This window comes from Diceros bicornis, chromosome 1 (assembly GCF_020826845.1).
Source record: "Diceros bicornis minor isolate mBicDic1 chromosome 1, mDicBic1.mat.cur, whole genome shotgun sequence".
NCBI classification, from domain to species: Eukaryota; Metazoa; Chordata; class Mammalia; order Perissodactyla; family Rhinocerotidae; genus Diceros; species Diceros bicornis.
Window position 1 is genome coordinate 90,966,113 of NC_080740.1, and position 27,678 is coordinate 90,993,790.

The window sequence follows — 27,678 nt, forward strand, 5'->3', positions numbered from 1 at the left end:
GGGAGGATGCCCTGGAATGGGGCTGCCCCAAAAGGAAGCAGGAAGTCAAGGAAACAGACTGAGCCTTTTCTCCCAGGCTGTTTCTAGTCCAAGTCCCTGAGGCCTGTGGAGCGGTGGGAGCTTCTCTGCTCCTCCCCTCCAGAGCAAGGGCGCCTGGGAGGATCATAAATTCAGTTCTGAGCTGGGTCTGGGGTCACCGCCTCCTCTCTCCTCCTTCTTAACCCTCACCCTTCCTCCTTAGGGCAGTTGTGCAACCCCCATCTTTCCCCAGACCCCCAAGGAGGGCGACCAATGGAGGACGGCAGGGCAGAAGCTGGGTCCCCCCCAGCAGACTCTAATTCCCCTATTGAATGTCCAGTGGGTAGATTAAGTACAGGATTAGGGGATCAGCAACGGTGCATCATTTGATGTTTCAAAAACAGCATCAAGGAGCCATCGCAGGAAAGCCTGACATGGGCCCCCTCCCGTGCGTTGTGCTGTTCGGTATTGGCTTTACTCCAACGAGGTCGGGGGGCGGGGGAGGCAGTCTCTTCTGGTTTAGGGCTGCGGAACGCGGCGCCGCGGCGCCGGGACGGGGCGCGCCCGGTGGGCCCGCCGGCTCCTCTTCCGGGTGGGGAAGTCGCCTGCCCCGCGCACCACGCCGGCTAGCGCGTGGGGCGACCGAGTCCTTCCCGCCGCCGGGGCAGGTGGCGGCCCGGCAAGGGCCTTTGGGCCCCGGAGCCCCGGCGCGGCCCGGACGACTCGACTGCTGGCGCGCGGGGGTGGCGGGGGCCCGCGGGGACGCGCGCGGGACTGCTCCCCTCCGGCGAGCCGCGAGTGGGCGGGCCCGGGCGGCTGAGCAACAGCCGCCGCTTCCGGTTCCGATGACAGCGCGCCGGAAGCCAGGGCCGGGCTGCCGGGCAGGTGAGAGACGGCGGCTTCCCGGCCGGGCGGGGCGGGCCGAGGGCGGGGCGCCGGGTGGCGGACGGCCGCGGGGGTCGGTGGCTCGGCCGGGCCCCAGGCCCCGGGCCGTCTCGGAAGCCCCCGACTCCGCCCCCGCTCCAGTCCGCCCTCGGGCTTGCTTTATCCGCAGTCGTGGTCCCGGGCCTGGAGCGGGAGTCCCACAGACTCACAGGACCGTCGAGGAGCCGCCTCTGCCGGGGGAGTCGCTCGGACCCGGACGTCCCACCCTAGTGCCACCTGGCCGGGTCGGAGGTAACTCACTGCGGATGAGGGGGCCAGGCGGGGCAAGCGAGCAGGGTCTTTTGAAGGATGAGTCGGAGTTTGCCAGTCACTTGCACGTTAATGTAGCTGAAACTCCCAGTAGGTGCTGCAGTCCACCAGTTTTGGTTAATGACAAAAGAAAGATTTGAAACTTCAAATAGAGATGTGCAATGAAGAAAAGGAACAGGGTGACAGGACAGAGTGACTAGTGTGGGGGTGGGGCAGAGGTCAGCATTAGATACTGTGGTCTAGGAGAGCATCTTTGAAGAGATAACGTTTGCCCTGAGACTGTAATGAGGAGCCAGCCATGGGAAGATCTGGGCGAAGACTGTTCCAGGCAGAGAAAACAGTCAGTGCAAAGGCCCTGAGGCAGAAATAAAGTAGATGTAGTCAAGGAACAGAAAGAAGGCTACTGTGGCTGGAGTTATGGCGAGTGAGGGGGAGAGTGATAGAAGATGAGGTTGGAGAGGTGGTTGGGAGTCAACTCACATAGAGCCTTGTAGGCCATAAAAAGGAGGGTTTATTTCGTTCTAAGTACAATGAGAATTTGTTGAGTTTTAAGCAGAGGAGTGATGTGTAGGGTGGAGAATGGATAGAGGTGGGGGGTGCAAAAGAATAAGTGTTGGGTCACTCTCCAATTCTGTGTTAGGCAAAGGGGACCTCCCTATGATTTGCACAAACTTCCCTTCTTCCCCCTTGCCCCAGAAGGGACTCTCTTGTTTCAGGGTGCTGAAGACTGGGAACAAAACCTCCATGCATGCCTTGGTGGGAATTTTAATATTTCACTCATGTCTCTTCCCGCCCACCTCCCGCAGGTTTGAGCTCCCGCTCCCTAGCCCAGGGGTTAGGAAATGTCTGCACTGTTTAATCAGCAAATGTTCACTGAGCACCAGCTATGGACCAGGCCCGGGGCTGGCACTGAGGGGAGAGAGAGGACGAGACTGGACTCCAGCCGTGAGCAGCTCACAGTCCAGTGGGGGAGACAGACGTGTGAGCAGGCAGTTACTGTGCCAGAGCTGAGGACTCAGCTGTGTGTGGCAGGGGCGTTCTCGACAGGTTTGTGCAGCAGAGGAGAAGGCAGGGAGATTTCATTGAGGGCTTCATGGGGAGCTGATGATTAAACCACATCTTGTGTTCTCCATGCAGAGGAGTGCGGAGGGCACTCTGGACATAGGAAAGACTTGTGCAAAGGAAGCGAATGTACAATTACAAAGGACTTGTCTGTCAAGCTATGGCAGGGTTGAGAAAGGGAGATAGGATCTGATGTGTCATTTTGGTGGGATCACCCTGGTGGATAATTTCTGTACATGTGAGACCTTGGGGAGGAGGGCTTAGGACAATGGACATGAAATTCCATTAGATTAATCATGCGGTTTGTGAAAGACAAACTCACACACTCATCCATCCTGGTGTCTGGTAAAGATGGCCGACTGTGATCCAGGCAGAGTGGCTCACCCTGGACAGACTGAATTAGCCTCCTGGGCTTTTTGGATGGAATACTCACAAACAGTTTTGTTTTCCCAGGTCATTGATTTTATTTTTAAATTTTTTAGATTTAATCACACTTCTCAGTTCATTGTACATTTAATTGGTCCATGCAGGGCCGTTTTCTCCTTTGTGTTTATCTATGTATTCCTTTTCATCCCCATTCCTCCCTTCTTCCCCCACCATAGGAAACCACTCGGATGTGTTTGGTGTATATCCTTTTATTTGCATGCTTGGTTGTATGCATATATTTTTAATTTACATAAGTGGTATTTTGCCTAGAGTTCATTTTGTTACTTTTTCCCCCTCAGGACCACATTTTGGGATCTAATTGATGTTGCTGTGGGATTATCTGAAACATGGTTTCTAAATGCTACCCCGGTTTCCGTAGATGCATCCCCCACATCTTATTTCCTTGGCTTATCAATTCCCCCAGTGATGAGGCCCTAGATTGGCTCCCATTCCCTGCTACAACATATAACTGGGATAAAAATCCTTGTACCCATCTCCTCCCTCAGCCTTTTAATACAGTTTCAAGATGCTGACTTGGGCTTCCCTTTGATAACCCTGGTATCACTTGGTGCCTGACATGGGCAGAGTGTTTGACCTTGGTGAGGTCCTGACCTTTCTTGAGCTGTGTTTATTTTTGGTCAGTTGTGATTCTGGTTCCCAGACACTCTTGGCAAACATTCTTTTGTGCTGTCATCTTTCCTAGTTGATCATCTCACAGGCTCTGTGGTTAATTTCCTGTTTCTTGTCATCATTAATCGTTGCTGTACGCTCATTCCAACCACAACTCTTGGCTGCTTTCCTTTCCTGGTGAGACAGTGGCCTGTGAAGCTGGTCCAGAGAGGACTGGGGATATGAGGTGCTTCACAGAAGGGCTCTGGAGCCAGACTGCCCAGCTTCAGTTCCCAGGCCCTCCACCTCCCCGCTGAGTGACCATGGGCAACTTATTTAATCTTTGTGCATCTCATTTTCTCATCTGTAAAGTGGGTCTAATAATTGTACCTACCTCATAGTGCTTTTGTAAGAACTAAGTAAATTAGTTAATGTATGCAAAGTCATTAGAACAGTGCCTAGCACAGAATAAACCTCTAAGAAATGTTAACTACTAACAGCAATATTAATAATAATTACAGTATTTCAGGTAGGAGTCTCTGGTATATTTTGCCCATAATGGCTCACATCCAGTTATAGAGTATTTGCTCAGGGGGCATGAAGAGGGGAACATGTCTTCTGGACACCATGATTACAAATTCTAGTGTGAGCATCACCTGTAAAGAGGGAAGGCATAAACATGTCTCAAGCCCCTGAGTGCCATTTCCCCGTCACTTGTCCCCTGCCTGGTAGGGAGACAGTGGCTACAGGCTGGGCTGAGATGATGAGGCCAGGACTGACAGTGCTGGTGAGGATGGGAAGAGAGTCTGGTGAAACTGGGAGGATCTTGACAGTCACCTTGGACACAGGATTCTCATTGTGATGTGACTCTGTCTCCTTCTTTGAGAGAATGGACAGCTGGCTAGATTTGAACATTTGAGAGAGCCCTCTCATTCCAATCCTAGACGGAAGGCTGGGGAGGGAAATCGACTCTGTCACCAACATTCTGAGGATTGTCCATGTGTTCAGTGTCAAAGCCTGCTCTGAAATGGAGGGGAGCAGTGGCCCAGGGTAGAAGGGACTTAGGAAGGGGGCCTCAGTAGTAGAAAAGGTGGGACAAGAAAAGTCAACTTTCTTTCAATGGTATAAAGAGGAGGGAAGGTTGTGTTACAACAAGAGATGTTCTAGTGCGGCGGGGGAGGCAGGCCGTCAAACAGATCATTAGCCAGTGATCAAAACTGCAGTAGAAGGGTGCCAAGTCAGAGTAGCGGGAGCCAGGTGGGGGCAGGCTAGGGACAGCTACTGAAGGAGATGACCTCTGAGCTGACTCAGAAAGGATGAGCCAGCTTCTCAAGCAGTTGGGGAAGTGAGGGGTAACGGAGAGTATACCAGGGAGAGGAAGCAGCATGAACCAGGGCACGGTGCTGTGAGGGAGCAAGGATTCCGGCTGGCTGGACACAGCTCCCTGTCCATGGGCACACAGTGCGGGGACTGAGGCTGGAGTGGTGGGCAAGGCCCATCAGGCCTGCATGGTCAGTAGTTGTTCCTTAGGCTACGTTTCCAAATATCAGCCATTCGCGGACTGCCGTCACGGCTTCTGTCACTATAGTACATGGAAACCCAAGTCCACTAACTGAAGAGAAGGGGGCCATAATGAATAGATGAAAAGATGCAGGGTATCTTTGGATTTCTAGTTAGAAAGTATTGCCTGCTGAGAGCTCCGTGAGGCCTACTCTCTCGTCTGATTAAAAAGAGACGAACAAGGATTATAGAATGAAAACAGTTGAAAACAGTGATTTTGTCATCATGATTCAAAAAACCCCTGTCCTCACTCCATCTGCACCCTACACTGGGGCACCCTGGCTGGGGGTGATAGGAGCTGTGGACAGATATGTTAAGGTGAGAATTCCTGGGCATTGATATATGATATGTGTATAGCAGGGGGATCTGGGAGCCCTCCCCACCATGCCCCCCTGGCCCAAGTGGGGCCTGATGCGGTGGACCGTCCTCTCCCCCCAGGCAGAGGCCACCATGGAGCAGTGTGCGAGTGTGGAGAGAGAGGTGGACAAGGTTCTACAGAAGTTCCTGACCTACGGGCAGCACTGCGAGCAGAGCCTGGAGGAGCTGCTGCACTACGTGGGCCAGCTGCGGGCTGAGCTGGCCAGCGCAGGTGTGTGTCCCCCCACGAGACCCCTACAGCTGCCTCCCTGTGGGCCTAGGAGACCTTGAGGCTACTTGGTGATAAGGTTGTGGAAGGATGATGGTTAGGACACTGGTACATGGATCCCTAGGCCTCTTGAAGGAGAGTAATTTCAAAAACCTAACAGAAATTATTAATTTACCTGAGATTATTTTCATTTACATTTTGTTTTCAGTTTGCATTTCTTTTGAATTTTTAAGACATTTTAAGATAATTTCAAATTTACAGAGACGTTCCAAGAATAGTGTAAAGAACTCATATATACCCTTCACCGAAATTCACCAACTGCTGGTATGTTACCATATCTGCTTATCAGTTCTCTTGCATATTCTTACTACTTTTTAACCATTTGAAAGTCAGTTGCAGATATCATTCCCCATTGCCCCTAAACCTTCAGTGTATATTTCCTAAGATGAAGGGCATTTTTTTTTACGTAAGTACAGTATAATTATTAAAGTCAAAAAATTAAACATTAATATTATGACCTAATGAATATAGCTCGTATTTCAATTTTGCCATTGTCTTGATAATTTTCTTTCTTTCTTTTTTTTTTTTTGTGAGGCGATCAGCCCTGTGCTAACATCTGCCAATCCTCCTCTTTTTGCTGAGGAAGACTGGCCCTGGGCTAACATCCGTGCCCATCTTCCTCCACTTTATACGGGATGCCGCCACAGCATGGCTTGCCAAGCAGTGCGTTGGTGCGCGCCCAGGATTTGAACCGGTGAACCCTGGGCCGCCGCAGTGGAGCGCACACACTTAACCGCTTGCGCCACCGGGCCGGCCCTGATAATTTTCATAAAGCATTTTAATTTTATTCTCCAGTCCAGGATCCAGTCCAGGATCAAGCACTGCATTTACTTTCTCGTGTCTAATCTTTAGTTTTTTAATCCGGGATGTTTCCTCTGCTGGCTTTGTCTTTCATGACATTAATGTTTTGAAGCATTAAGGCAATGATTCTGCAGGACCTCTCTCGATTTGGAGTTGTCTGCTGTTTCCTCGCCCTGCAGGGTTTGCCTTTGGGCCAGGAGTACTTTAGAAGTGATGTGGTTCTCAGGGCATCACCTCGGGAGGTCCAAGGAGTCAGTGTGTTCCATTATTGGGATGTGAATTTTAATCACTTGATTAAGACGGTGTCTGCCAGGTTCCTCCTCTGTAAAGTTAGTATTTCTTTCTTTAGAGTTAATTACCTAAGTAATTTGTGGGGAGGTACTTTGAGACTATATAAATATCAAACTTCAGCCCACTCATTTTAGCATCCATTGATGATTCTTGCCTGAATCAATTATTACAAAACTGGGTGCAACATGGGTGATTTTTCCTGCTCTGTCATTCCTTATGTATTTATTAGTTGGCATTCAGCTTTCCTTTCTCCCTTTATTTATTTATCACACTTATAGATTCTTATTTTATTCAATGGGTTATAATCCATTACTGTTATTATTTATTTTGACACTCAAATTGTCTTAGATTTGACCAGAGGTAACCCCTGGTTCCTATGTCCTTTTTTTTTTTTTGTGAAGAAGATCAGCCCTGAGCTAACATCCAATGTCAATCCTCCTCTTTTTTGCTGAGGAAGATTGGCCCTGAGCTAACATCTGTCCCCATCCTCCTCTACTTTATATGGGACGCCGCCACAGCATGGCTTGACAAGCGGTGTGTTGGTGCGCACCCAGGATCCAAACCTGCGAACCCAGGCCCCAAAGTGGAGCACGTGCACTTAACCGCTGTGCCACCAGGCTGGCCCCGTGTGCATTTTTTTTTTTAATTGAGCTATAATTCACATTAAAATTTACCCTTTAAAAGTCTACAGTGGTTTTTAGTATATTTACAGAGTTGTGCAATCATTACCCCTATCTAATTTCAGAACATTTTCATTACCCCCAAAAGAAACCCTACCCATTAGCAGTTACTCCTTTCCTCCCTCTCCCTCAGCCCCTGACAACCACTAATCTACTTTCTCTCTGTGGATTTACCTCTTCTGGACACTTCCTGCAAATGGAATCATACAATATGTGGCCTTTTGTATCTGCCTTCTTTCACTTAGCATAATGTTTTCAAGGTTCACCCCTGTTGTAGCATGAATCGGTACTTCATTCTTTTTTGTGCACTGGGTCATATGGTATCTCTGTTTAACTTTTTGAGGAACTGGCAAATTGTTTTCCAGATGCAGCTGCAACATTTTATATTCCCACTAACAATGTATGAAGGTTCCAGTTTCTCCACATCCTCACCAACACTTGTCTTTTTGATTGTAACCATCTTAGGGGGTATGTGGTGATATCTTACTGTGGTTTTGACCTGCATTTCTCTAATGACTAACGATGTTGAGCATCTTTTCATGTGCTTGTTGGCCTATTTGTATATCTTCATTGGAGAAATGTCTATTTAAATCCTTTGCCCATTTTTTAATTGAGTTATTTGTCTTTTTATTGTTGAGTTGTAAAAGTCTTTATATATTCTTGATAGTAGACCCCTACTAGATATAGATTGGCAAATATATTCTATCATATGGGTTGTCTTTGACTTTCTTGATAGTGTCCTTTGAAGCACAGAAGTTTTTAATATTGATGGAAGCCCAATTTATTTTTTCTTTGGTTCCTTATGCTTTTGTTGTCACATCTAAGAAACTATTGTCTAATCCATGGCCATGCAAATTTACACCTCTGTTTTGTCTAAGAGTTTTGTAGTTTTGGCTCTTACACTTGAGTCTTTGATCTGTTTTGAGTTAATTTTTGTATATGGTGTAAGGTCCAGCTTCTTTCTTTTGCATGTGGACATTCAGCTGTCTCAGCACTATTCTTTCCCCTCCTTTGTCCTTGTGACATAGCCCATCTTATAAATTTATTTGTTATTTTTTTAGCACATCCTTACTTTCTGGCACAGTAAGATATTCCCTGGAATCGGTAATCTCTGCAAGTAGCCCTGGTTCTTTTGGTGGGAAATGGTATTTGGAAACCAGGATCTGGGTTATTACTGGGGTGTCATTGTTTCCAGGTTCTTTTAGCAGATGGATCTGTCTGTCTGTCTGTCTATCTGTCTTTATACCTTTATTTATATATTGCAGAATATGAATTTATACTTTGTCTCCAATTCCAACCCAATATCACAGGTTCTTCCCAGACTTCCCCCAACCATAACTGTATCTCTCTTCTCCAGCAGTGAGAAACCTCACTCCCAACATCATCAATATATTTCTCATCTGCTCAGTTTCTACAATATATAGAAAGTATTTTCAGATTTGCTACACCTAGTACCACTGATAAAAACAAATCCACAAAGTAGAGTTTGTTACTTTTTAATTTATTTTTAAAGAATGCATGCACTGGAAAAGACTTCAAGGCGAAAAACGTTTACAGTGAAAAGTGAGTCTCCCTTTCGTCCCTGATTCCCAGTTCCTATGTGTCCCTCCCTAAAAGTCACCCCTGTCCCCAGTTTCTCAGGTGCCCCTCAGGCACCATCTGTGTGTACACGTAAGTGTGTGTATAGTGTTTCTCCCCTCCTCCTTTTGTTGAACACAAAGGGTAGCATAAAGTACATCCTTTCCTGCACCTTGCTTTTTCCCCTACACAGTCTGTCTTGGAGAGCAGTCTATATCAGCACATAGAATTCTGCCTCCTCCTTCCACTGAGTTGCTTAGCATTCCACTATATGGTTGTGGCATGCTGTGATAGATGCCTAGGTGTCTTTGCTTTTGATGGCGTCTGTTAACTGTGTGCGGTAGAAATGGTCTTGCTGGTCTGAAACTCATTTATACTGGCTGTGCTCTTGGTTACCAGATGATGTTATGGCTGCAGTGTGTTTACAGGGAGACTGTGTCTCCTCAGATGGGGATTTGTTGGGGCTAACAGTCATCAGTGGGGTCCTTGGGCGGTGAAGATTTGTGGATTCCAGGTTAAAAGGCTTTGGTTTCCTGAGAGCTGTTGCTTTGTCCTAAAGGGGCTGTGGCCAAAACATATGCAGTGTGGCCCTCTGTGACCTGGGGGAGCAGAATATGGGAAATGAGTGGCAAGCTGGGGTTTGGGAGGGCAGTGCTGATGCTGAGAGTGGAAGGAGGTTCTGCCCCATCTCCCTACAGTAGGTGGGTGGCCCAGCCACCACCTCCCGTTTGTATTTGTCAGGACTCATTCAGTTACAAGTGACAGAAACCCAGCTCAGACTAGCTTAAACAAACAAACAAACAAGCAAAAGTAGGGGCTGGATTATGGGCTCAGGTAACTGAAAGGTCCAGTTGGATCTAGGGGCTCAGGTGACACCCTCACTCTACGCTGGCTTCATCTCAGAGTGGTGCTCCCCAAGGAGGCCATGGTGCTCCAGCAGGTCCAGTTCACATTGTGTTTGTTTAGAAACCTGGCAGAACACATCTCTCTTCCAGTCTCAGAGCTGAGACGCTCCCTGGCCCTCCTAGGCCACGTTCCCTTCCTTGGGTCACGTTTCCTTCCCTAAACCGAGGTGCTGCCATCTAAAGAAGGGGTGTAGATGCTGGGCCCAAAGAGGAGACTGATGCCCTGTCTGCCCTCCTCTCGTCCAAGGCCACATGCTCTTGGCGGTCCGTGTGGCTCCAGCCCGACCGTGGTGGTAGAAAGCACTGTAAGCCTGGAGTCCTGAGCCAGAAATGTCCCTGAGCTTCCCTGGCAGACCCCAGCCCGCCTGGTGTCCTCTGGGTTGATAATGCTTGATGGTTCAAAGCCTTCTCACACACAGTATCTCACTCAAGATAACAAGGAGCCATGCAGTGTGGTGGTGGGGAGCACAGGCTTTAGGTCTAGAACTGCCTCTTGGCCTGGCAAGTTGCTGTCTCAGCTGTAGGACGGGATACTGACAGTGCATAGCACTGTCAGTACTATGCTGAAATGAACTAAAATGACGTACTGACCCACAGTAAGTGACAAGTCATCTTCATTTCACAGCAACCTGCAAGGCAGCTGCTATACCGCCATTGTACAGGTGAGGAAACGAAAACTCCGAGAGATGAACCGGCTTGTCCCCCTTGACCAGTTCTCAGTCATGCGGTTACAAAGTGGCAGGACCTGGAATAGAAGCTGGGTCTCACTCTGGAGTTCAGGGCTGCCTCTCGGGCCTCCGTGCTGGCATTTAGAATAAGGAAGCAGGGACAAGTCTGCTCCTCTGTATCCTGACTCATTGCTAGTGTTTCTCTGCAGCCCTCCAGGGGACCCCTCTCTCAGCCACCCTCTCCCTGGTGATGTCCCAGTGCTGCCGGAAGATCAAAGACACCGTACAGAAACTGGCTTCGGACCACAAGGACATTCACAGCAGTGTCTCTCGAGTGGGCAAAGCCATTGACAGGGTGAGAATGTGGGCAGCCCTGGACCGGGGGTGGGGATCCGTGGAGTTGGTGGGCACCCGGGCTCATCAGGAAAGCAAGTGTGAGAAGTGCAGGTGCCGAGTCACAGGGCCCTGTCTCTCGTCCTCGTCAGAACTTTGACTCTGAGATTTGCGGTGTAGTCTCCGACGCAGTGTGGGACTCACGGGAGAAGCAGCAGCAGATCCTGCAGATGGCCATCGTGGAGCACCTGTACCAGCAGGGCATGCTCAGCGTTGCTGAGGAGCTGTGCCAGGTAACGGGCGGCCCGGGAGGGTGCTGGGACCTGCCTCTTCTGCCTTCTACTTGATAGTTTTCTTTATATTAGGTCTCTGTTATTTGTTGTTGTTTTTTTTTGTATCCAGACAAGTTGATTTATTTACATGACTCAAATGTGTTGTGTCATCAGTCTCTCATAGTCTGATAGGGATGCCCATTCCCAGAGACTAGACAGTGGGCAGGAGGCCCGGTACGGCATCCTCTCCCCTGGACTGTGCATGGGAAGTCCACTGTCTCCTCTGAGACCTCTCCTTTACGTTGCTTTTGTTGTAGACCAGCTCCTTTCTGATTGATCCATTCTTTCCTTAAATGGGCTAATATTTTTTTAAAATTCAATTTATTTAAACTTAAAAAAAAAAAACAGTTCACCTATTTCTCCCACCCCCCACTCCCCACCTCTGGCAACCACCAATCTGTTCTCTGTACCCACGAGCTTGTTTTTTTTTTTTAATTAAAAAAAAACTTTTTTTAGATTCCATATATAAGTGAGATCATATGGTATTTGTCTTTCTCTGTCTGACTTATTTCACTTAGCGTAACACCCTTGAGGTCCATTGACGTGGTGGCAAATGGCAAGATTTCATTCTTTTTCATGGCTGAGTAATATTCCATTGTATATATATACCACATTTCTTTATCCATTCATCCATCGATGGACACTTAGGTTGTTTCCATATCTTGGCTATTAGAAATAATGCTGCAGTGAACATGGGGGTGCAGATATCTTTTGGAGTTAGTGTTTTTGTTTTCATTGGATAAATACCCAATGGAATAGCTGGATCATATAGTAGTTCTATTTTTAATTTTTTAAGGAACTTCTGTACTGTTTTCCATAGTGGCTGTACTAATTTACATTCCCACCAACAGTGCACAGGGGTTCCCTTTTCTCCAAATCCTTGCCAACACTTGTTATTTCTTGTCTTTTTGGGTTTTTTTTGCAGGGGAAGATTCACCCTAAGGTAACATCTGTTGCCAGTCTTCCTTTTTCTTCCTTTTTCCCTCGCAAAGCCCCAGTACATAGTTGTGTATAGTTGTAAGTTCTTCTGGTTCTTCTACATGAGCCACCACCACAGCATGGCTACTGACAGACAAGTGGTGTGGTTTTGCACCCGGGAACTGAACCTGCGCCACCGAAGCGGAGCGTGCTGAACTTTAACTGCTAGGCCATCAGGACTGGCTCTATTTCTTGTCTTTTGTTGTGTGTGTGAGGAAGATCAGCCCTGAGCTAACATCCATGCTAATCCTCCTCTTTTTGCTGAGGAAGACCGGCCCTGAGCTAACATCTATTGCCAATCCTCCTCCTTTTTTTTTTTCCCCAAAGCCCCAGTAGATAGTTGTATACCATAGTTGCACATCCTTCTAGTTGCTGTATGTGGGACGTGGCCTCAGCATGGCCGGAGAAGAGGTGCGTCACTGCGCACCCGGGATCCGAACCCGGGCCGCCAGTAGCAGAGCACGCACTTAACTGCTAAGTCAAGGGGCCGGCCCCCTATTTCTTGTCTTTTTGATGATAGCCATTCTAATAGGTGTGAGGTGACATCTCATTGTGGTTTTGATTTGCATTTCCCTTATGATTAGTGATGTTGAGCACTTTTTCCTGTACCTGTTGGCCACCTGTATGTCTTCTTTGGAAAAATGTCTGTTCAGATTTTCTGCCCTTTTTTTTTGTTTTTTTTTTGTTTTGGCTTAAGGAAGATTTGCCCTGAGCTAACATCTGTGCCAATCTTCCCCTATTTTTTATGTGGGTCACCGCCACAGCATGGCCACTGACAAGTAGTGTAGGTCTGCCCCTAGGAACCGAACCCAGGCCGCCAAAGCAGAGCATGCTGAACTTAACCACTAGGCCATGGGGCCGGCCCCTGCCCATTTTTCAATCCTATTTTTTTTCCCATTGAGTTATATGAATTTGTTATATATTTTGGATATTAGCCCCTTATCAGATAATATGATTTGCAAATATTTTCTCCCATTTGGTAGGTTGCCTTCTCATTTTGTTGATGGTTTCCATTGCTGTGCAGAAACTTTTTAGTTTGATGTAGTCCCACTTGTTTATTTTTGCTTTTGTTACTTCTTTAAATAAATTTATTTTAGAAAGGAAATCAGTCCCCTGGCCATAAATAGAAGGTAGCTCTAAAAATATATACAGTGGAAAGTGAAGTTATTAATTTCTAGCTAGAGTTAGTTGCCAGCCAGGGCGTGATATCCCCTTCTTAAAAAGAGAGATTAGTAAAATGACATAGCAGCACTTGTTAGGTGTTAAAGACACACTGGCAGTAAAAGTAAAGGATACTTCCTTTAATGTAATTAGGAGGCTTGAAAAGGAATAATCTCACCATGCTACTCAATGTGGGTCTCCAGTACACTTGGAGTTGGGAATGGTTTGTAGTGTGCCCTCTGGGAAGCCAGTATATAGCACTCAGCCTCCCAGAAATGGGGAGAAGGGGCCCGAGCAGCTGGCAGACCACAGCTCCTCGTGCAAACCCCAGCTCTCGCCAGTCTGTCTTTGGCGTATGGGTTTTATTAAGCACAGAGCAGAGGATTTTGGAAACGCTGTCCTCCAGTGGTAGGACTGCTCTCCCTCCCTACAGGAATCAACGCTGAATGTGGACTTGGATTTCAAGCAGCCTTTCCTGGAGTTGAATCGAATCCTGGAAGCTTTGCATGAACAAGACCTGGGGCCAGCACTGGAGTAAGTTGGCCCTTGGGTGGGCCAGCGGGGGACAGGGCTTGTCTGTGGTCTTCACTCACACACTGTACTTGACATGCCTCCATCCATGTCTTGTGGGCCTCATGTCGGCTTTTGGAGCACACCTCTCAGACCCAGCTCCGCCAGGGCCCCTTCTCTCACCCCACCAGCTCCACACTCAACTGGCCCCGTTCTTCCCAGATGGGCCGTCTCCCACAGGCAGCGCCTGCTCGAGCTCAACAGCTCCCTGGAGTTCAAGTTGCACCGACTGCACTTCATCCGCCTCCTGGCAGGTGGTCCTGAGAAGCAGCTGGAGGCCCTCAGCTACGCCCGGCATTTCCAGCCCTTTGCTCGGCTGCACCAGCGGGGTAAGTGCCCAGGGTGCCAGGGTGGGCACTGCCGGGCTCTGGCAGATGTCAACACATGTCGGATTGCCAGTCCCTGCCTCACACGGGGCTGTATGCCAGGATGCACCAGGATGCCTCTCCCCAACCTGAGAACTCTGGCCCCTCCCTCATTGTCTCCCAGGTGAACTCCAAACTCAGGGTTCTTCCTCACCCGCCTCTGCCAACCCTTCTAGCTTCATCTCAGACCACCTCTGGTTCCCGGCACCTGCCGTGTGCCACACTCACACTCAGAGCACACCGGGCCACGTGCCCACAACACACATGCCCTCATGCTACTCTGCCTCAGCATGGGCCTCTCCCACCTGGAAGAACCCCACTGGTGTCCTTAAGACTCACTGGGCACCTCATCTACAGCTTCCTTCCCGAGCCCTCTTTCATCACACTGCGATTTCCAAACCTGTCGTTTGAGTCTCACCTACTAGATACTAGATGTTTACCGTTAGTAATCACCCTACTGCTAGTAACTTTTGTCTTTAGCTCCACTCATATTTATTCACATTTTATTTAGAAATAGACATCATGAAAACCAAGCAATGTTATTAAATCTTAGCTAGTTACTGCTGCCTCCTGAAAGCTTGTTAAAAGGGGAGATTAGGGGCCGGCCTGGTGGTGTAGTGGTTAAGTTTGCACGCTCTGCCTTGGCAGCCCGGGGTTCACGGGTTTGGATCCTGGACGCAGACCTACACACTGCTTGTCAAGCCATGCTGTGGGGGCATTCCATGTACAAAATAGAAGAAGACTGGCACAGACGTTAGCTCAGGGTCAGTCTTCCTCAAGCAAAAAAAAACGGGGCGGGGGGAGATTAGCTAGTATTGGAGAACAGGGATATAAGCGCCAACCTGAGACTCGCTCCTTGATGCAGTCACATGGATGGAAAGAGAATTGAAAACCCTCCCTACCTGATGCCAGGCGGGGTGGTGATGCCTGTCCCCGTACCACATAAGCAGCCCTGCGACTCCACCTCCCCATTGGATTTTAGGGAAAACTAGTTTTGCCTGAGGGCATTTCAGTCCTGGGTTGGCCTGGTCAGGGGCCTGGGAATCTTGGGGATCAGCCTGCTCCCCATCCTGCCTCCACAGCCCTGCCACCCCAGGGGCTGGACGCCGAGCCCTGGGGAAAGGCTGTGTCCTGGGCCTCTGTGTGCTCTGAGCTGCACCCTGTTGCCTTGCAGAGATCCAGGTGATGATGGGCAGTCTGGTGTATCTGCGTCTGGGCTTGGAGAAGTCGCCCTACTGCCACCTCCTGGACAACAGCCATTGGGCCGAGATCTGTGAGACCTTTACCCGGGATGCTTGTTCCCTGCTGGGGCTTTCTGTGGAGTCGCCCCTCAGTGTCAGGTACAGCCAGCCCTGGGGAGACAGCACAAGTGGGAGGGTTTAGAGAAACATTTTGCCGAGGCCCTGCCGTGTGCCAGGGCTGGTGCTCGGTGCCTTCACAGACCTCAACTGGCTGTCTTAGTCATTCTTCCAATAGGAATTACCTTTGTTTCTACAGTTGGAGAAACTGAGATTAGGAAGCATTGTGGCCTGAGGTCACAAGGTCAGTGGCAGAGTCAAGGTTTCCATCTTGTAAGGTCTCTTGAATGAGGCCTCTGCCTCGCCTGCACCTCACCACCCCTGGATGATCACATGACCCACCATCAGGCCAGCCTTGTGACCTCATGTCTCCAACACCACTTCCCCTTGGGAGACTTGGGAGTGGCTGAGTAACGTGTCGAGAGCTGTCACTTGGAAATCTCCTTCACAGTAATGTTCTTCTCGTGACTTCACAATGACCCTAGGAGTTAGAGGCTCAAGATGGGAATGAACTTGCCTAGGGCCTCACAGGGAATAAAGGGCACTGGGACCTGACCCCAAAGCCACACACCACACCACAGTGGGTCGTGTCACGGTGCACTTTATTTAGACCAGCTGTGGAATCTCGTGCCCCACCCTCCGTGATGGACTCCAGTCACAGAACAGTATTTCCCAGTAGGAACCATCTGTGCCTCAGACAGGACAGTTCCCTTGTGCACGACTTCCCTCCACACCAGGGTATTTAGCACCTGAAGCTCCAGCCAGTCGGCTCCCCACCCTGTACCCATCCTTGTGAGAACCGACCCCCTATTTCTAAGTGCCCTTGTCGACAGCCAATCACAGAGCTGCGTTATGACAGCAGAGTGGGGTCAACAGGTGGGCTGGGCCCTTCCAACTGAGCACTGTCCTCTTCACACCAGGGACTTTGCAATGGTTTGGATGAACAGATATTTGCCCCCTGGATCTTCCTTTTGTCTTTCCCTCAGTTTCTCAAACTTTGGGGTGCAGGAGAGTGACTCTCTAGAGTTGGACACACAAAACTACATATGTAACACTTTACAGGTGACCTGAGAGCTTCTCCAGGACCGATTTGACATGTGTCCCTTTAGAACCCTGCCCCCAGCTGCGGAGCAATGGCAGTGTGCTCGTCTGCTGTCCGCTGGGCTCTCGGTCTGGCCGCTCCAGCCCTGCTCTTTGTTCCGCAGCTTTGCCTCTGGCTGTGTGGCGCTGCCCGTGCTGATGAACATCAAAGCTGTGATCGAGCAGAGGCAGTGCACGGGGGTCTGGAGTCACAAGGACGAGTTACCGGTGAGGCCTGGCAGGCGGAGGTGCGGGCAAAAGGCACGGGGGAGCCCAACATGACAGAACTGTACTCACTCCTCTCCTGGCCTCCCCAGATTGAGATCGAACTCGGCATGAAGTGCTGGTACCACTCAGTGTTCGCGTGCCCCATCCTCCGCCAGCAGACATCGGATTCCAACCCCCCCATCAAGCTCATTTGTGGTCATGTTATCTCCCGAGACGCACTCAACAAGCTCATTAATGGAGGAAAGTAAGTTCCCCATGCTCTGCTCCATCTTGGCTTGGCTCTCCTGCTGGCCAGCCCCTGAGATGTTCGTGGTTCTCTTCCCTTTGCAGGCTGAAGTGCCCCTACTGTCCCATGGAGCAGAACCCAGCAGATGGGAAACGCATCATCTTCTGACTCCCACCTGGAAGGAACTTTGTTGAAAGGGGTTTTCACCCATGAGCCTTGGTCTGTCTCAGTGGGGGTGGTTGGCTTCAGTGGATTGTGGTTGGTTTCAGAGCAACTGGCTGAGGAGTGCCACCATGGGCAAGGGCCAAGGAAGGCGATGAACCAACCTGCACCGGGCAGCTGGCTCCTTGGCTGTCAGGGCAGGGAGACGCTGCCCTCTGTGCTCCTGCTTTGTCTCTCCCTGATTATATTTGCCGTTGATTTGGTAGCAACCAACAGAGAAGCAAAGGACTTGGCCAGCAGCAGCAGTCTTTCCATCCCTACCCTCAGCCAGGTCTCTTACTGCCAGGTCTTGTGTCCACTCCTCCCGCTGTACAGCCTCACAACTGTATGTACCCATTTCCCATTGTAAATAGTCTGGGTTAGAACTGAATGCCATTGTTTTATAACTTTGAGCAAATATATTCACAGGGCTTCTTCCTTCACCTGCCTTTAGCTTCACTGAAAAGAATTACTACACACCCACTGCACACAGGTCCTGGGCACGGCACGGCTGCTGCGGGTGGGAGCATGGCAGCCACAGCACCCAGTGAGAAAGAACCCAACCTGCATGTCTGATTGGGTGAGAATGCTGGGAGATGTCAGACCCTGGGCAAGCTGCTTTTACATATATACATATCAAATCTCATTACTCCATATTAGAAGTCGGGGTAAGGGGACTGAGGAAGATGAATGACTTGGACAACAGGGCTCACAGCTTATAGAGAAGAGAGCTTAGAGTTTAAACCAGGTTTGACCCTCACGCCCAAGCTCTTTCCAATTTATTCCAGGGTCCCTGACGCTTGGTTGCTATGTGTACCGAGTCCTGTGCTGGGCCTTTGAGGCAGAAGGCACCTTCTAAAATTGTAAAAGTGTAAAAGGGACTAGGTTACCAGGGCCGTTACGCCAAGCAGGAGAGATGGCCTGGGGTTTTGTATTTAGCTTCATATTCCTATTTAAAATCTCCTGTGTGGGTGGGTAAATTGCTTCCATAAGCTTCCCAGTCACATTAAAGGCTCTTGGGTAAGAAGAAAAGAGGAATGGGGGTGTTCCCAACACAGGGGCTGCTGGCTTCCATTCAGTGCGCTCTGGGCTCGGCTGCCTTACCCTGCAGCTCCTACTGACTCTGGAAGCTGAAAGCTTGGGGGTGGGCAGCAAAGAGTCTGTTCTCAGCTTGAGTCTAGCACTCAAGCATTAGCACTGAACACCCTGAAAGTCCTCGGGTTCTCTGGTGAGAGAGGCAGCTTCTACTTCTTCCTGCCCTCCAACTCCCTGGCCCCACCAGCAGCTGCTGCTTAAAAAAACACCTACAGACTCACCACATTTTAGTCTTAGCATTTACTTCCCCCACCACATTCTTGGAACTGTCTTCACAGAGGCTCAACAGGAAACAGCACTGATGGAGAAGCGAAAGAGCTGTTGGAGCTGCCGGGGAAGAATACGTGCCTCCAGGGATGGGGAGATGCTGTGAGTGTGGGCAGCAGAAGGGCCACCAAGTGGCCCGCTGCCAGCCCAACAGCCTCCAGAGCAGGTGCCCAGGTTGCTCCCCAAGTCCTTCACATGGGCGGGGGCAGCACTCGCACCTCCTCCAGGCACTCGTCATAGGCCTCCTGGTATTCCTCGTGCGGCTTCACCATTATCACGCAGGTGGGGCGCTTGGAGCCGGCAGCTGCACCCAGGTCCTGCAGAGAAGGGGAAAGAGGTTTGGAAAAAAGGTCGCAAAGCCTTATGCCAGGGAGTCACAAACCAATGACCCACCAGCCTAATCCAGCCTGCAGACAAGTGCTATTCGGTCAACATTATATTTTAAAACATTGCGCATTGATTGCCATTATTTAAAATCAGCAAACTTACTTTTTTTTTTTTGCTGAGGAAGACTCACGCTGAGCTAACATCTATTGCCAATCTTCCTTTTTTTTTTTTGTTTGAGGAAGATTTGCCCTGAGCTAATATCTGTGCCAGTCTTCCTTTATTTTTTATGTGAGTCGCCGCCACAGCATGGTTGACAAGTGGTGTAGGTCCACACCCAGGATCCGAACCTGTGAACCCAGGCTGCCGAAATGGAGTGCGCCGAACTTTAACCACTACACCATGGGGCTGGCCCCTCAGCAAACTTTCAAGCTGTGGTCCAGCAACACTGGGCCTACATTCCCACATGGCAACTGTGAAAGCACTCCAGCCCAGCAGTGGTGGTCCCCTTAGGCAGGGCCTATACTCTCCAGGTCCCAGCCATCCCCATTTCCTGTGCCCCAGACCTGGCCCCTGCTATCCGGAAGGATAAGGACAGCTGCAGGTCCCCAGAACACTGCCTCCGAGCACTACGCCCACCTAGTAGGACTAACACAGCACAGCATCTTAGTTGACAAAGCTCGTCCACGTACACCTTCTGTTTCATTCTCACAGTCCACAGAAGGGGATTCCCATTTTACAAGGAAACCAAGGTGCAGAGAAGGAACTTTATCTGCAGTTCCCCAACTAGGAAGGAGCAGAGCCAAGAATCCATCCAGGCCTGTCTTAACTCAAAAGCTTGGGCTCTTTCCCATGATGGCCTGTTCCACAGACCCAATCCCAGACCCCATCCTCTAGTGCTGACCCAGGTCAGGGGCTCCTGTGCTCCTCACCGTCTTAGAGGGGATATAGACGTAGGGCAAGTTCCGGTCCTCACACATCACCGGGAGATGGCAGTACACCTCAATGGGCAGCGTGTCTCCTGCCAAAACCATGATCCTGAAACGAGAAACAACGTTGTTTCTAGCTTGCTCATTCCCTCTTTCAGCTGTAGGTGCTACCTCTGGACTGGGCCTTGGGGGTGCAGAGACGGATAAGATGGCCCTTGCCCTCAAGAAGCCCAGTTATTCATACGGGCCTCTCAACCTCTGAAAGTGCTTGCAGATTTGTGTTTGGTGAGTGCACGCCTCTGGGGAGCTGATCTCTATTTCTTTGCAACAAGTAAATGCCACCAAGTTTGACAAGTGGTATTGCACTGGGACAGATGAGGTATGGGAGGGACGCCAAGGAGCAAGAGCTCAGCTCTTCTTGGAGAGTCAAAAAAGGATTCAGGAGGCAACACTTGAACAGAAAGCTGAATGATGAATTTCTGACAGGCAGCCCACGGAAGGGCTGAGGGCGGGGAAAGCATTTAAGGCTGAGAGAATCAGAATGGCACCAGATGCACAGGGGCTGGCTATTAGGAGCCTGGGATGGCTTTGGAATCCAGGATAGGGACCAGGGCAGAGAGGGCTAGAGAGATTGGCAGGGACCACACCCAAAGACCCTGAGTGCCAGCCTAGGAAGCATGGGCTCAGTCCCAAGAGTGACAGGGAACCAATGAAAGTTTGCCAGAGAATCCTTAGCTAGGGCTTCTAGCTGGCAAGGTGCTAGGGCTCTGGGGCAAGGGCCTCATGAGCCCTGAAGACAGAGGAAGAGTCTGTTCTCCGGGGGGGAGATAGGCAAACACAAGGAAAGAGCTCTTGGTTCAGAGCACGGCTTCCACTCTCTCCTGGTTCTCCTTTTGCCTCATGGGCTCTCCTCTTCCTCTGAGTAGACTTTAAATGCTGGTGTTCCTTTCAGCCTGGTCCTTGGCTGCCCTCTCAGTACCTTCTCCCCAGCTGACCCCAGCCACAGCCATGGCGTCAAGTGCCATGCATGTGCTGACAACTGCCAAATCTGTTTCTCCAGCCTGGCCCTCTCTCTTCCAAGCTCCAGACCCATACAGCCATTTGCCTATTTGATGGTTCTGGTGGGGAGAGGGGTCACGTGTCTAAAAGGTGCCTCAAAAACTTGTCTAAGGGGCCAGCCCGGTGGCATAGTGGTTAAGTTCACGCACTTCAGTGGCCTAGGGTTCACAGGTGGGAATCCTGGGCACGGACCTACGCACCACTCATCAAGTTATGCTGTGGCAGCATCCCACATAGAAAATAGAGGACAATGGGCAGAGATGTTAGCTCCGGGCAGTCTTCCTCAGCACAAAAAGAAAAAACCCCAACTTGTCTAAAACCAAACTCGGGATCTTCCCGGCCCCCCCTCCACTGTCCAGTATCTCAGTAAGCAGGCCCTCTGTCCATTCAGCTGGAATCCATACCTCCTGATTCTACGTCGGCAAGTCCTCTCAGATCCATCCACTTCAGTTCTCTCCATCTGCCATCACCAACCTAATCCAAACTGCCGTCACGTACACTAGAGCAGCCTCCTGTTTCAACTTCCTCAAGTCTACTCTTGCATCTCTGATCCTTCTTAAGTTGCCAAAAAAATCTTCTTAAGGGGTAAACATAATTATGTCACATCCTGGCTTTAACTCTCAATGGCCTCTCAAAGCTGAGTCCAAAAACTAAACTATACTTACCACAAGCTTACAAAGCCCCATGAGAAGGTAGCACTTCTGCCCACCACTACTCTTTCTCGTGCCCTGGTACCCATCTTCCTTGCAGAACCCCCAAAACTAATCCCTATATCTTCACACCTCAGCTACCCCCGCGTAGGTCCCTACTGAGCATCAAATCCCCCAGCATTATTTATCTCTTGGGCACCTCAGTGTACCAGACACTTCAGGGGAGAAAGCAGTGAGAGGCTTTATCCTGTTCTCAAAGAGCTTACGGCCTTTGGCCTGAGTGGGAGAAACAGGGAATAAAAATGCAAATAAGTTTCAGATTCTGATAAATGCCAGAAAAGAAAGACGAGGGGGAACGAAGTCATTCTCACTGCACCCTGTACTTTTCGTTCATAGTTACCTATCGCACAACTTGTAAATGTGCGTCTGATTATTTGATTAATGTCATTGTCTCCAGATAGCACAGTGCCGGAAAAAAAACAGACACTCGATAGATAGTCGCTGAGTGAATGAAGCTGGGGTCTACCCTAAGTGAGTGGTGTATACAAGTCGCTTCCCATGGAATTCACGTGCCCCATGGTGTCCCTCTGAGCTCGTCTAAGTGATGTATCGGTAGCTGTACTGAAGGGAATTCACCAACTGCTTGCTTATCTTCCGCACGCGGGGCTGAGTCAGAGCACTTGTACCGAGCACTACTACCCTCGTTACCGTTTAGAAATGCAAAGTCCGGCGGGAGCGTTCTTACCCTTTCTCGCCCTTATTGATAAATTTCTGGACCTCCTTCACCCCGCGTCGAATCTGCTTCTGCTTCACGGCTGAAACAACAGAAGAATCAGTCGGGGCCCTGGGCCCCCCGCCCCCGCGCCCCCCGCGCCCCCAGACTGGCCGGCCGGCGCCGCCACACCTTTCTTGATGCATTTGTAGAGCTTCCGCGTGAGGCGGCGAGAAGCCAGGGGCTGCGCGATGGGGTTCAGGTTCACCAGCAGCTCGTGGTAAGTGCGCTCCCCGCAGCACGCCTCGGCCTGAGCCTCCGGCCCGTCCGGATCGGCCTTTATCTTGGTCATCACAGCTGCCGCGGCAACAGTCCCCCGGCGACGAGTCCACGCGGCGGAGGAATCACTTCCGGGTCATCCCCTCTGCGGAGAATCGGCCGTATACTACAACCAACCAGGAGACCAGGTCTCAGACTCCGACCAATTGTGGACGCTCCGCTCCTTAAAGAGGGAGCTGAGGGGGGCGGAGTCTCGGCCGTAGGGGCGGGGCCACTCCCCCCACAGAGAGGCGGGGCGAAGCGGATTAGGGGCGGGGCCGAGGGACTCCGAGGCGAGGGGGCGGAGCCCGGAGGGAGGCGGGGCCAGAAGGAGGCGGGGCTAGGACAGCGGCTTAGGCGGATCTGAGAGCCCCGGTAACCTGTACCTACAGGAGCGGGCGGAGGAGGCAGTGTTTTTGGGGCATGACCACGACTAAGGGAACGCGATCCTTGCCTGACGGCGGGATCTGGGACCCGAGTAGAGGAAGGGGCAGTCTGCTCGGTGGGATTCCACGCCACCTTAGAGTCTGATCCTCATTTGGTCCTGGGTGGTGTGCCCTAGGTGCCAAGGTTAAGGTAAACCCTGACGCTGCTAAGGGTTCTTCGTTCTAGCACAGTTTCTCACACTCTGCTTTCCCTTTTACGGCAAGGGATGGCCCCACTCCCTGAGCGCCGGAGTCTGGACCGCCTTTCCCCAGAAAGCCCGTGCCTCACTCCTCTTCTTCCCGCAGGGGTCTGCTCAAATGTTACCCACGGGAAAGGTTCCCCGGACCACCTGATCTAAAATTGCAGTCCCCCCCCCCCACCGCATCCCCTAACTCTGTTTTCCTCGTGGTTCCTACACCGCCTGGCATCACACACACGAGAGGCATCGCGGAGACAGCTAGCTGAGCTGAGGGGCAGACAGCATGAGTGCAGCCGTGAACACTGTGGGGAACACACTGGGGCTGCGACTTGGGCGGGGGAGCGCGGGACTCTGAGTAGGCGCCCAGTGTAAAGTTATCTGTAAAGGCTTAGTGGACGGTGACGCTGGAGAGGGGAGTAGGCCTAGACTGGTGGATTTTGTATCTCCAACTTACTTCTTCCACTGCGTCTTGGAACACTGGGTGAATATCAATTAGATAATTGCTGCAAATTAATTGCCTTTGATTATGCAGTGATAGGCCTGCTATTTTTGTGGTGGTGGAACAGGCCAGTCAGTGGAACTTTAGAAGCCTACAGGTGGCCATAGCAGTGCAGGTCAGTTAAGCCAACTTAAAAAGTGGCCCTGTAACCAAGTGCAAAGTCATTAAGTAAAAAACAAATAGGTTTTTAATTTAATATTTTAATAAGAAAAATAATTTTCACAAAGAGAAAAATATTGAACAATGAAAATACATTATTTATAGGGCTGGCCCCACAGTGTAGTGGTTAAGTTTGTGCGCTCTGCTTTGGCGGCCTGGGGTTCGAAGGTTTGGATCCCGGTCGCAGACCTATGCACCACTCATCAAGCCATGCTGTGGTGGCATCCCATATACAAAATAGAGGAAGATGGGCACAGATGTTAGCTCAGGGCCAATCTTCCTTACCCTGCCAAAAAAAAGAAAGAAAGTAAATACATTATATAAGCAATAAAAAATAATTTGAAAGTAAACAAAGTTTGCACAATATAACAAAAAATTGACCTTTTAAATGTTTTCATTTTGGAATTTCTTTAAGAAAAGATAGCCCCTTCCTGAGTTTTAGGACTGGTGACTACTGTCAGCTTTACCTTAATGCAAATGACTTTGCTCTATCCCCCACTTCTCCCTCATCCCAGGTTCCTTAGTAGCCATTCTGGCCCTCCCTGGGAAGCCGTCCCCAAGGGGCAGTGAGCCTGTGAGAGCAGAGCTCCTCTGAGCACACAGCTAGCAGGGCTCTGCAGGGTGGTTTTCTGTTCCTCTTTCTGAGTGGCGTTCCTGTGAACGTTTTCAGCTTGTAGGATGAATGACACTGTGTCAGGATCACAATGGGGAGAGGCACTGCCAAATGTGTGCATGGGACATGATGAACTCTGTCCAGCCGAGTAATGGAGAATTTCATCCCTGGGAAACCCAATTCAAGCAAATTCCAGCAAATGTGCCTGACTGACCTCACCGAGGTCTCCGTCACTAAGGCCTCTCAGTTCTTATATGGAAGGAGGAAGTTAACATTTACGTGCCAAGCACATTACATGTAATCTCTCTCGCAAAGAGTATCTATATTACTCATAATTTCCTAAAGCCCATAAAAGGGAATGGCTCCATCCAGTTCACACAAAGCTGGATTTCAACCCAGATCCATTTGTCTTCACACCCTCACTCTGCTCATACTCTGTGACTTGGCGATAGACTTTAGCTCAAAGGATATGAGATGTGGCTCAGTAGTGAAAGTGCTGGAACCTCGGCCTGGCTGGGTCATGAGTGTCAGCTTTTTGAGCTGTGAGACAATGAAGTGCTAAGAACAAACAGGTCCTCAGTAAACCATATTGTGTATTTCTAAAACAGGCCCAGAGCTCTGTGCTGGATCCAAGGTGGTTTGTGTGATTTTACTGATTTTATTCAAATGGCCACTGGAACTCGCTTGAAGCAGTGTAAAGTGGGTGAAACCATAATGGCTAATGAACAGTAGACCAGGGCTCTAAGTGACAAATGGCTTTGGGTAAGTCATTTAACCTCTCTAGGCTTCAGTGCCTCATCTATAAAGTGAGAAAGTTAGACCTAGATGGACTAAGGCACCATCTTTTAAAAGTTGGAGAGGATGATTTTTTTTTAAATTGCAGTATAATTCACATACCATATAATTTTCCTGTTCAAAGTATACAATGCAATGGTTTTAGTAGCTTCACTGAGTTGTGCAGCCATCACCACAGTCAATTTGAGGACATTTTCTCATGTCAAAGAGAATCCCTGCACCCTTTAGCTATCACCCTCTGACCCCTTCATCCTTCCCAGCCCTAAGCAACCTCTAATTTTCTGTTTCTATAGATTTCCCTGTTCTGGACATTTCATAGAAATGGAATCGTGTAGTATGTGCCCTTGTGTCTGGCGTCTTGCATTGAGCATGATGTTCTCAAGGGTCATCCATGTTGTAGCATGTGTCGTTACTCTGTTATTACATAACATTCCATTGTATGGATAGTCCACGTTTTATCCATTCATCAGTGGATTGGTTTGTTTCCAACTTTTGGCCATTGTGAATAGTGCTGCTATGAACAGTCATGCACAAGATTTCGTGTGGACATATGTTTTCAGTCCTCTTGAGTAGATCCCTAGAACTAGAACTGGTGGGTCCGTGGCAACTCTGTGTTGAGTGTTTTGGGGAACCGCCAGGCTGTTCTCCCCAGCGGCTTCTCCATTTTACGTTCCCACAGCAGTGAACAAGGGCTCCAGTTTCTCCACAAGCTCACCAACACTTGCTGTTCTCTGACTTCTTCGTTATAGTAATCCCAGGAGGTGTGAAGTAGTATCTCATTGTGGTTTTGATTTGCATTTCCCTTGTGACTAATGATCCTGAGCAACTTTTCATGTGCTTATTGGCTATTTGCCTACCTTTGGAGACACATCTATTCAGATCCTTTGCCCATTTTTAAATTGAGGGTGACTTTTTTAATTGACTTTTTACTTAGCAAGATAGATGCTTACTTTAGGAGCTGAAGTTCAAGTAGAAGAAAAAAATATATAAATAACCATATATCGTTTATGCAATTTATTGGAAATCTGCTTTAATTTTTTGTAGGCCGGTTATGTCACTGTTAGTATGACCAGTATTAGTCAAGATGGTCGATGGAAACTTACGTCCCAGCCTGGTTTCCTTAGTGACAATTGGTGTCTCCTCAGAAATGAGGCCTGAGAGTTCAGGACAAAGCCTGAGGAAAGAGGGACCATCAAGTGGGATTCTGGAGGATGGACCCTTCCTCAGTCACAGCTGCTTGGGACACACCTTTCTGCACAAAGCTGAGAGCTTAGAAAAGCCAGCTCAGCACTTCAGGAAGACGGGTTTCTTTAGGGTTAGGGTTTTGGCTTTGGAATTTAAAATTTATTATTTTAAAGATGATAATGTTTATGTTAAAAAAATTTTCAGATAGTACATAAGAGTATAAAGTGAAAAGTTAAACATCTTTCTTCTCTAACCCCTATTCCCCTCATTTAAGCTCTCCAGATGTATTCACTATTAAGTTTTTTGTGTGCATATGCAAGTGTATATATATAGATATGTTTGTTTACACTATTAAATAATACACTGTTCTGGCAATTTATTTCGACATCAATATATCTTTTTTTTTTTTTGTGAGGAAGATCAGCCCTGAGCTAACATCCATGCCAATCCTCCTCTATTTTTGCTGAGGAAGACCAGCTCTGAGCTAACATATATTGCCAATTCTTCTCCTTTTTTTTCCCCCCAAAAGCCCCAGTAGATAGTTGTATACTAGTTGTATAGTTGTACAGTTGCACATCCTTCTAGTTGCTGTATGTGGGACGCGGCCTCAGCATGGCTGGCGAAGCAGTGCGTCGGTGCGCGCCCAGGATCCGAACCAGGGCTGCCAGTAGTGGAGTACGCGCACTTAACCGCTAAGCCATGGGGCCAGCCCCCTCGACATCAATATGTCTTTGGAAAATTTTCTATTTCTACAAGAGAGATAAATCTTTTAATGCCTCTGTCGTATCGCATTGTATGGATTTCCATAATTTATTTAACCAGTCCCTACTGATGGATTTTGGTTTGTTTTTAGTGTTTTTACTATTTCAGATAAGTTTGCAATGAATGTTGTACTGTATCTTTGGTACTTTTGTGAATCTATCCGGGGTTAAGTCCCTAACCTTTATCGTCTGATATAAGCAGTCTTGTCCAACTGTCCTCTAAAGAGGTAGGGTGTACAGTTGCTCGGAGTGTCTCTCTGTCCCTTGGCAAGACTGGGTTTTAGCAATTTCTTTTAGGGGGAGGAGGGTGGTGATGATTCAATCTGGAGAGATGGTGTCTTGTTTTCACTTACATTTCTTTAGTTCACAGGGAGGCTGGACATGTCCTATTTTTATAGGTCATTTGTGTTTCTTTTGCTGTGAACTCCCTGTCCTATTCTTGTCCGGTTTTTCTATAGGGTTGTCTCTCATGGCTTT

At 49.2% G+C, this 27,678-nt stretch overlaps 3 protein-coding genes across 4 annotated transcripts in view; 2 read left to right on the forward strand and 1 right to left on the reverse strand.

Moving 5' to 3' along the window:
- HNRNPAB (heterogeneous nuclear ribonucleoprotein A/B) overlaps positions 1 to 27,678 on the forward strand; it is a 314,463-nt gene that overhangs the window by 262,442 nt on the left and 24,343 nt on the right. The gene's annotated exons all lie outside the window — the stretch shown is intronic.
- On the forward strand, positions 1,113 to 17,653 carry RMND5B (required for meiotic nuclear division 5 homolog B). Its single transcript, XM_058547353.1, has 10 exons — positions 1,113 to 1,194; positions 5,308 to 5,458; positions 10,648 to 10,793; positions 10,924 to 11,064; positions 13,676 to 13,776; positions 13,975 to 14,141; positions 15,352 to 15,517; positions 16,681 to 16,783; positions 16,873 to 17,027; positions 17,114 to 17,653. The coding sequence occupies exons 2-10, from the start codon at positions 5,320 to 5,322 to the stop codon at positions 17,175 to 17,177; spliced, it is 1,182 nt and encodes a 393-aa protein (XP_058403336.1). The 5' UTR covers positions 1,113 to 1,194; positions 5,308 to 5,319; the 3' UTR covers positions 17,178 to 17,653.
- On the reverse strand, positions 17,753 to 22,685 carry NHP2 (NHP2 ribonucleoprotein). 2 transcript variants are annotated; one of them, XM_058547471.1, is made up of 4 exons: positions 22,439 to 22,682; positions 22,280 to 22,349; positions 19,829 to 19,934; positions 17,753 to 18,889 (listed from the first exon to the last, which is right to left on the reverse strand). In XM_058547471.1, the coding sequence occupies exons 1-4, from the start codon at positions 22,596 to 22,598 to the stop codon at positions 18,764 to 18,766; spliced, it is 462 nt and encodes a 153-aa protein (XP_058403454.1). In that variant the 5' UTR covers positions 22,599 to 22,682; the 3' UTR covers positions 17,753 to 18,763. The 2 variants fall into 2 exon arrangements, with proteins under 2 accessions (XP_058403454.1, XP_058403463.1); XM_058547480.1 differs by lacking the exon at positions 19,829 to 19,934 and having other exon boundaries at positions 22,439 to 22,685.

What these genes read in the sequence shown, in the direction of transcription:
- RMND5B (XM_058547353.1), top strand. Translation starts at nt 5,320, where the DNA reads ATGGAGCAGTGTGCGAGTGTGGAGAGAGAGGTGGACAAGGTTCTACAG. An exon ending in TTGCTGAGGAGCTGTGCCAG is followed by an intron (nt 11,065 to 13,675) that starts GTAACGGGCGGC and finishes CCCTCCCTACAG; the next exon opens with GAATCAACGCTGAATGTGGA. An exon ending in TGCTCGGCTGCACCAGCGGG is followed by an intron (nt 14,142 to 15,351) that starts GTAAGTGCCCAG and finishes GTTGCCTTGCAG; the next exon opens with AGATCCAGGTGATGATGGGC.
- NHP2 (XM_058547471.1), bottom strand. Translation starts at nt 22,598, where the DNA reads ATGACCAAGATAAAGGCCGATCCGGACGGGCCGGAGGCTCAGGCCGAG. An exon ending in CTACAAATGCATCAAGAAAG is followed by an intron (nt 22,350 to 22,438) that starts GTGTGGCGGCGC and finishes CTGTTGTTTCAG; the next exon opens with CCGTGAAGCAGAAGCAGATT. An exon ending in TCTATATCCCCTCTAAGACG is followed by an intron (nt 18,890 to 19,828) that starts GTGAGGAGCACA and finishes CCTTCTCTGCAG; the next exon opens with GACCTGGGTGCAGCTGCCGG.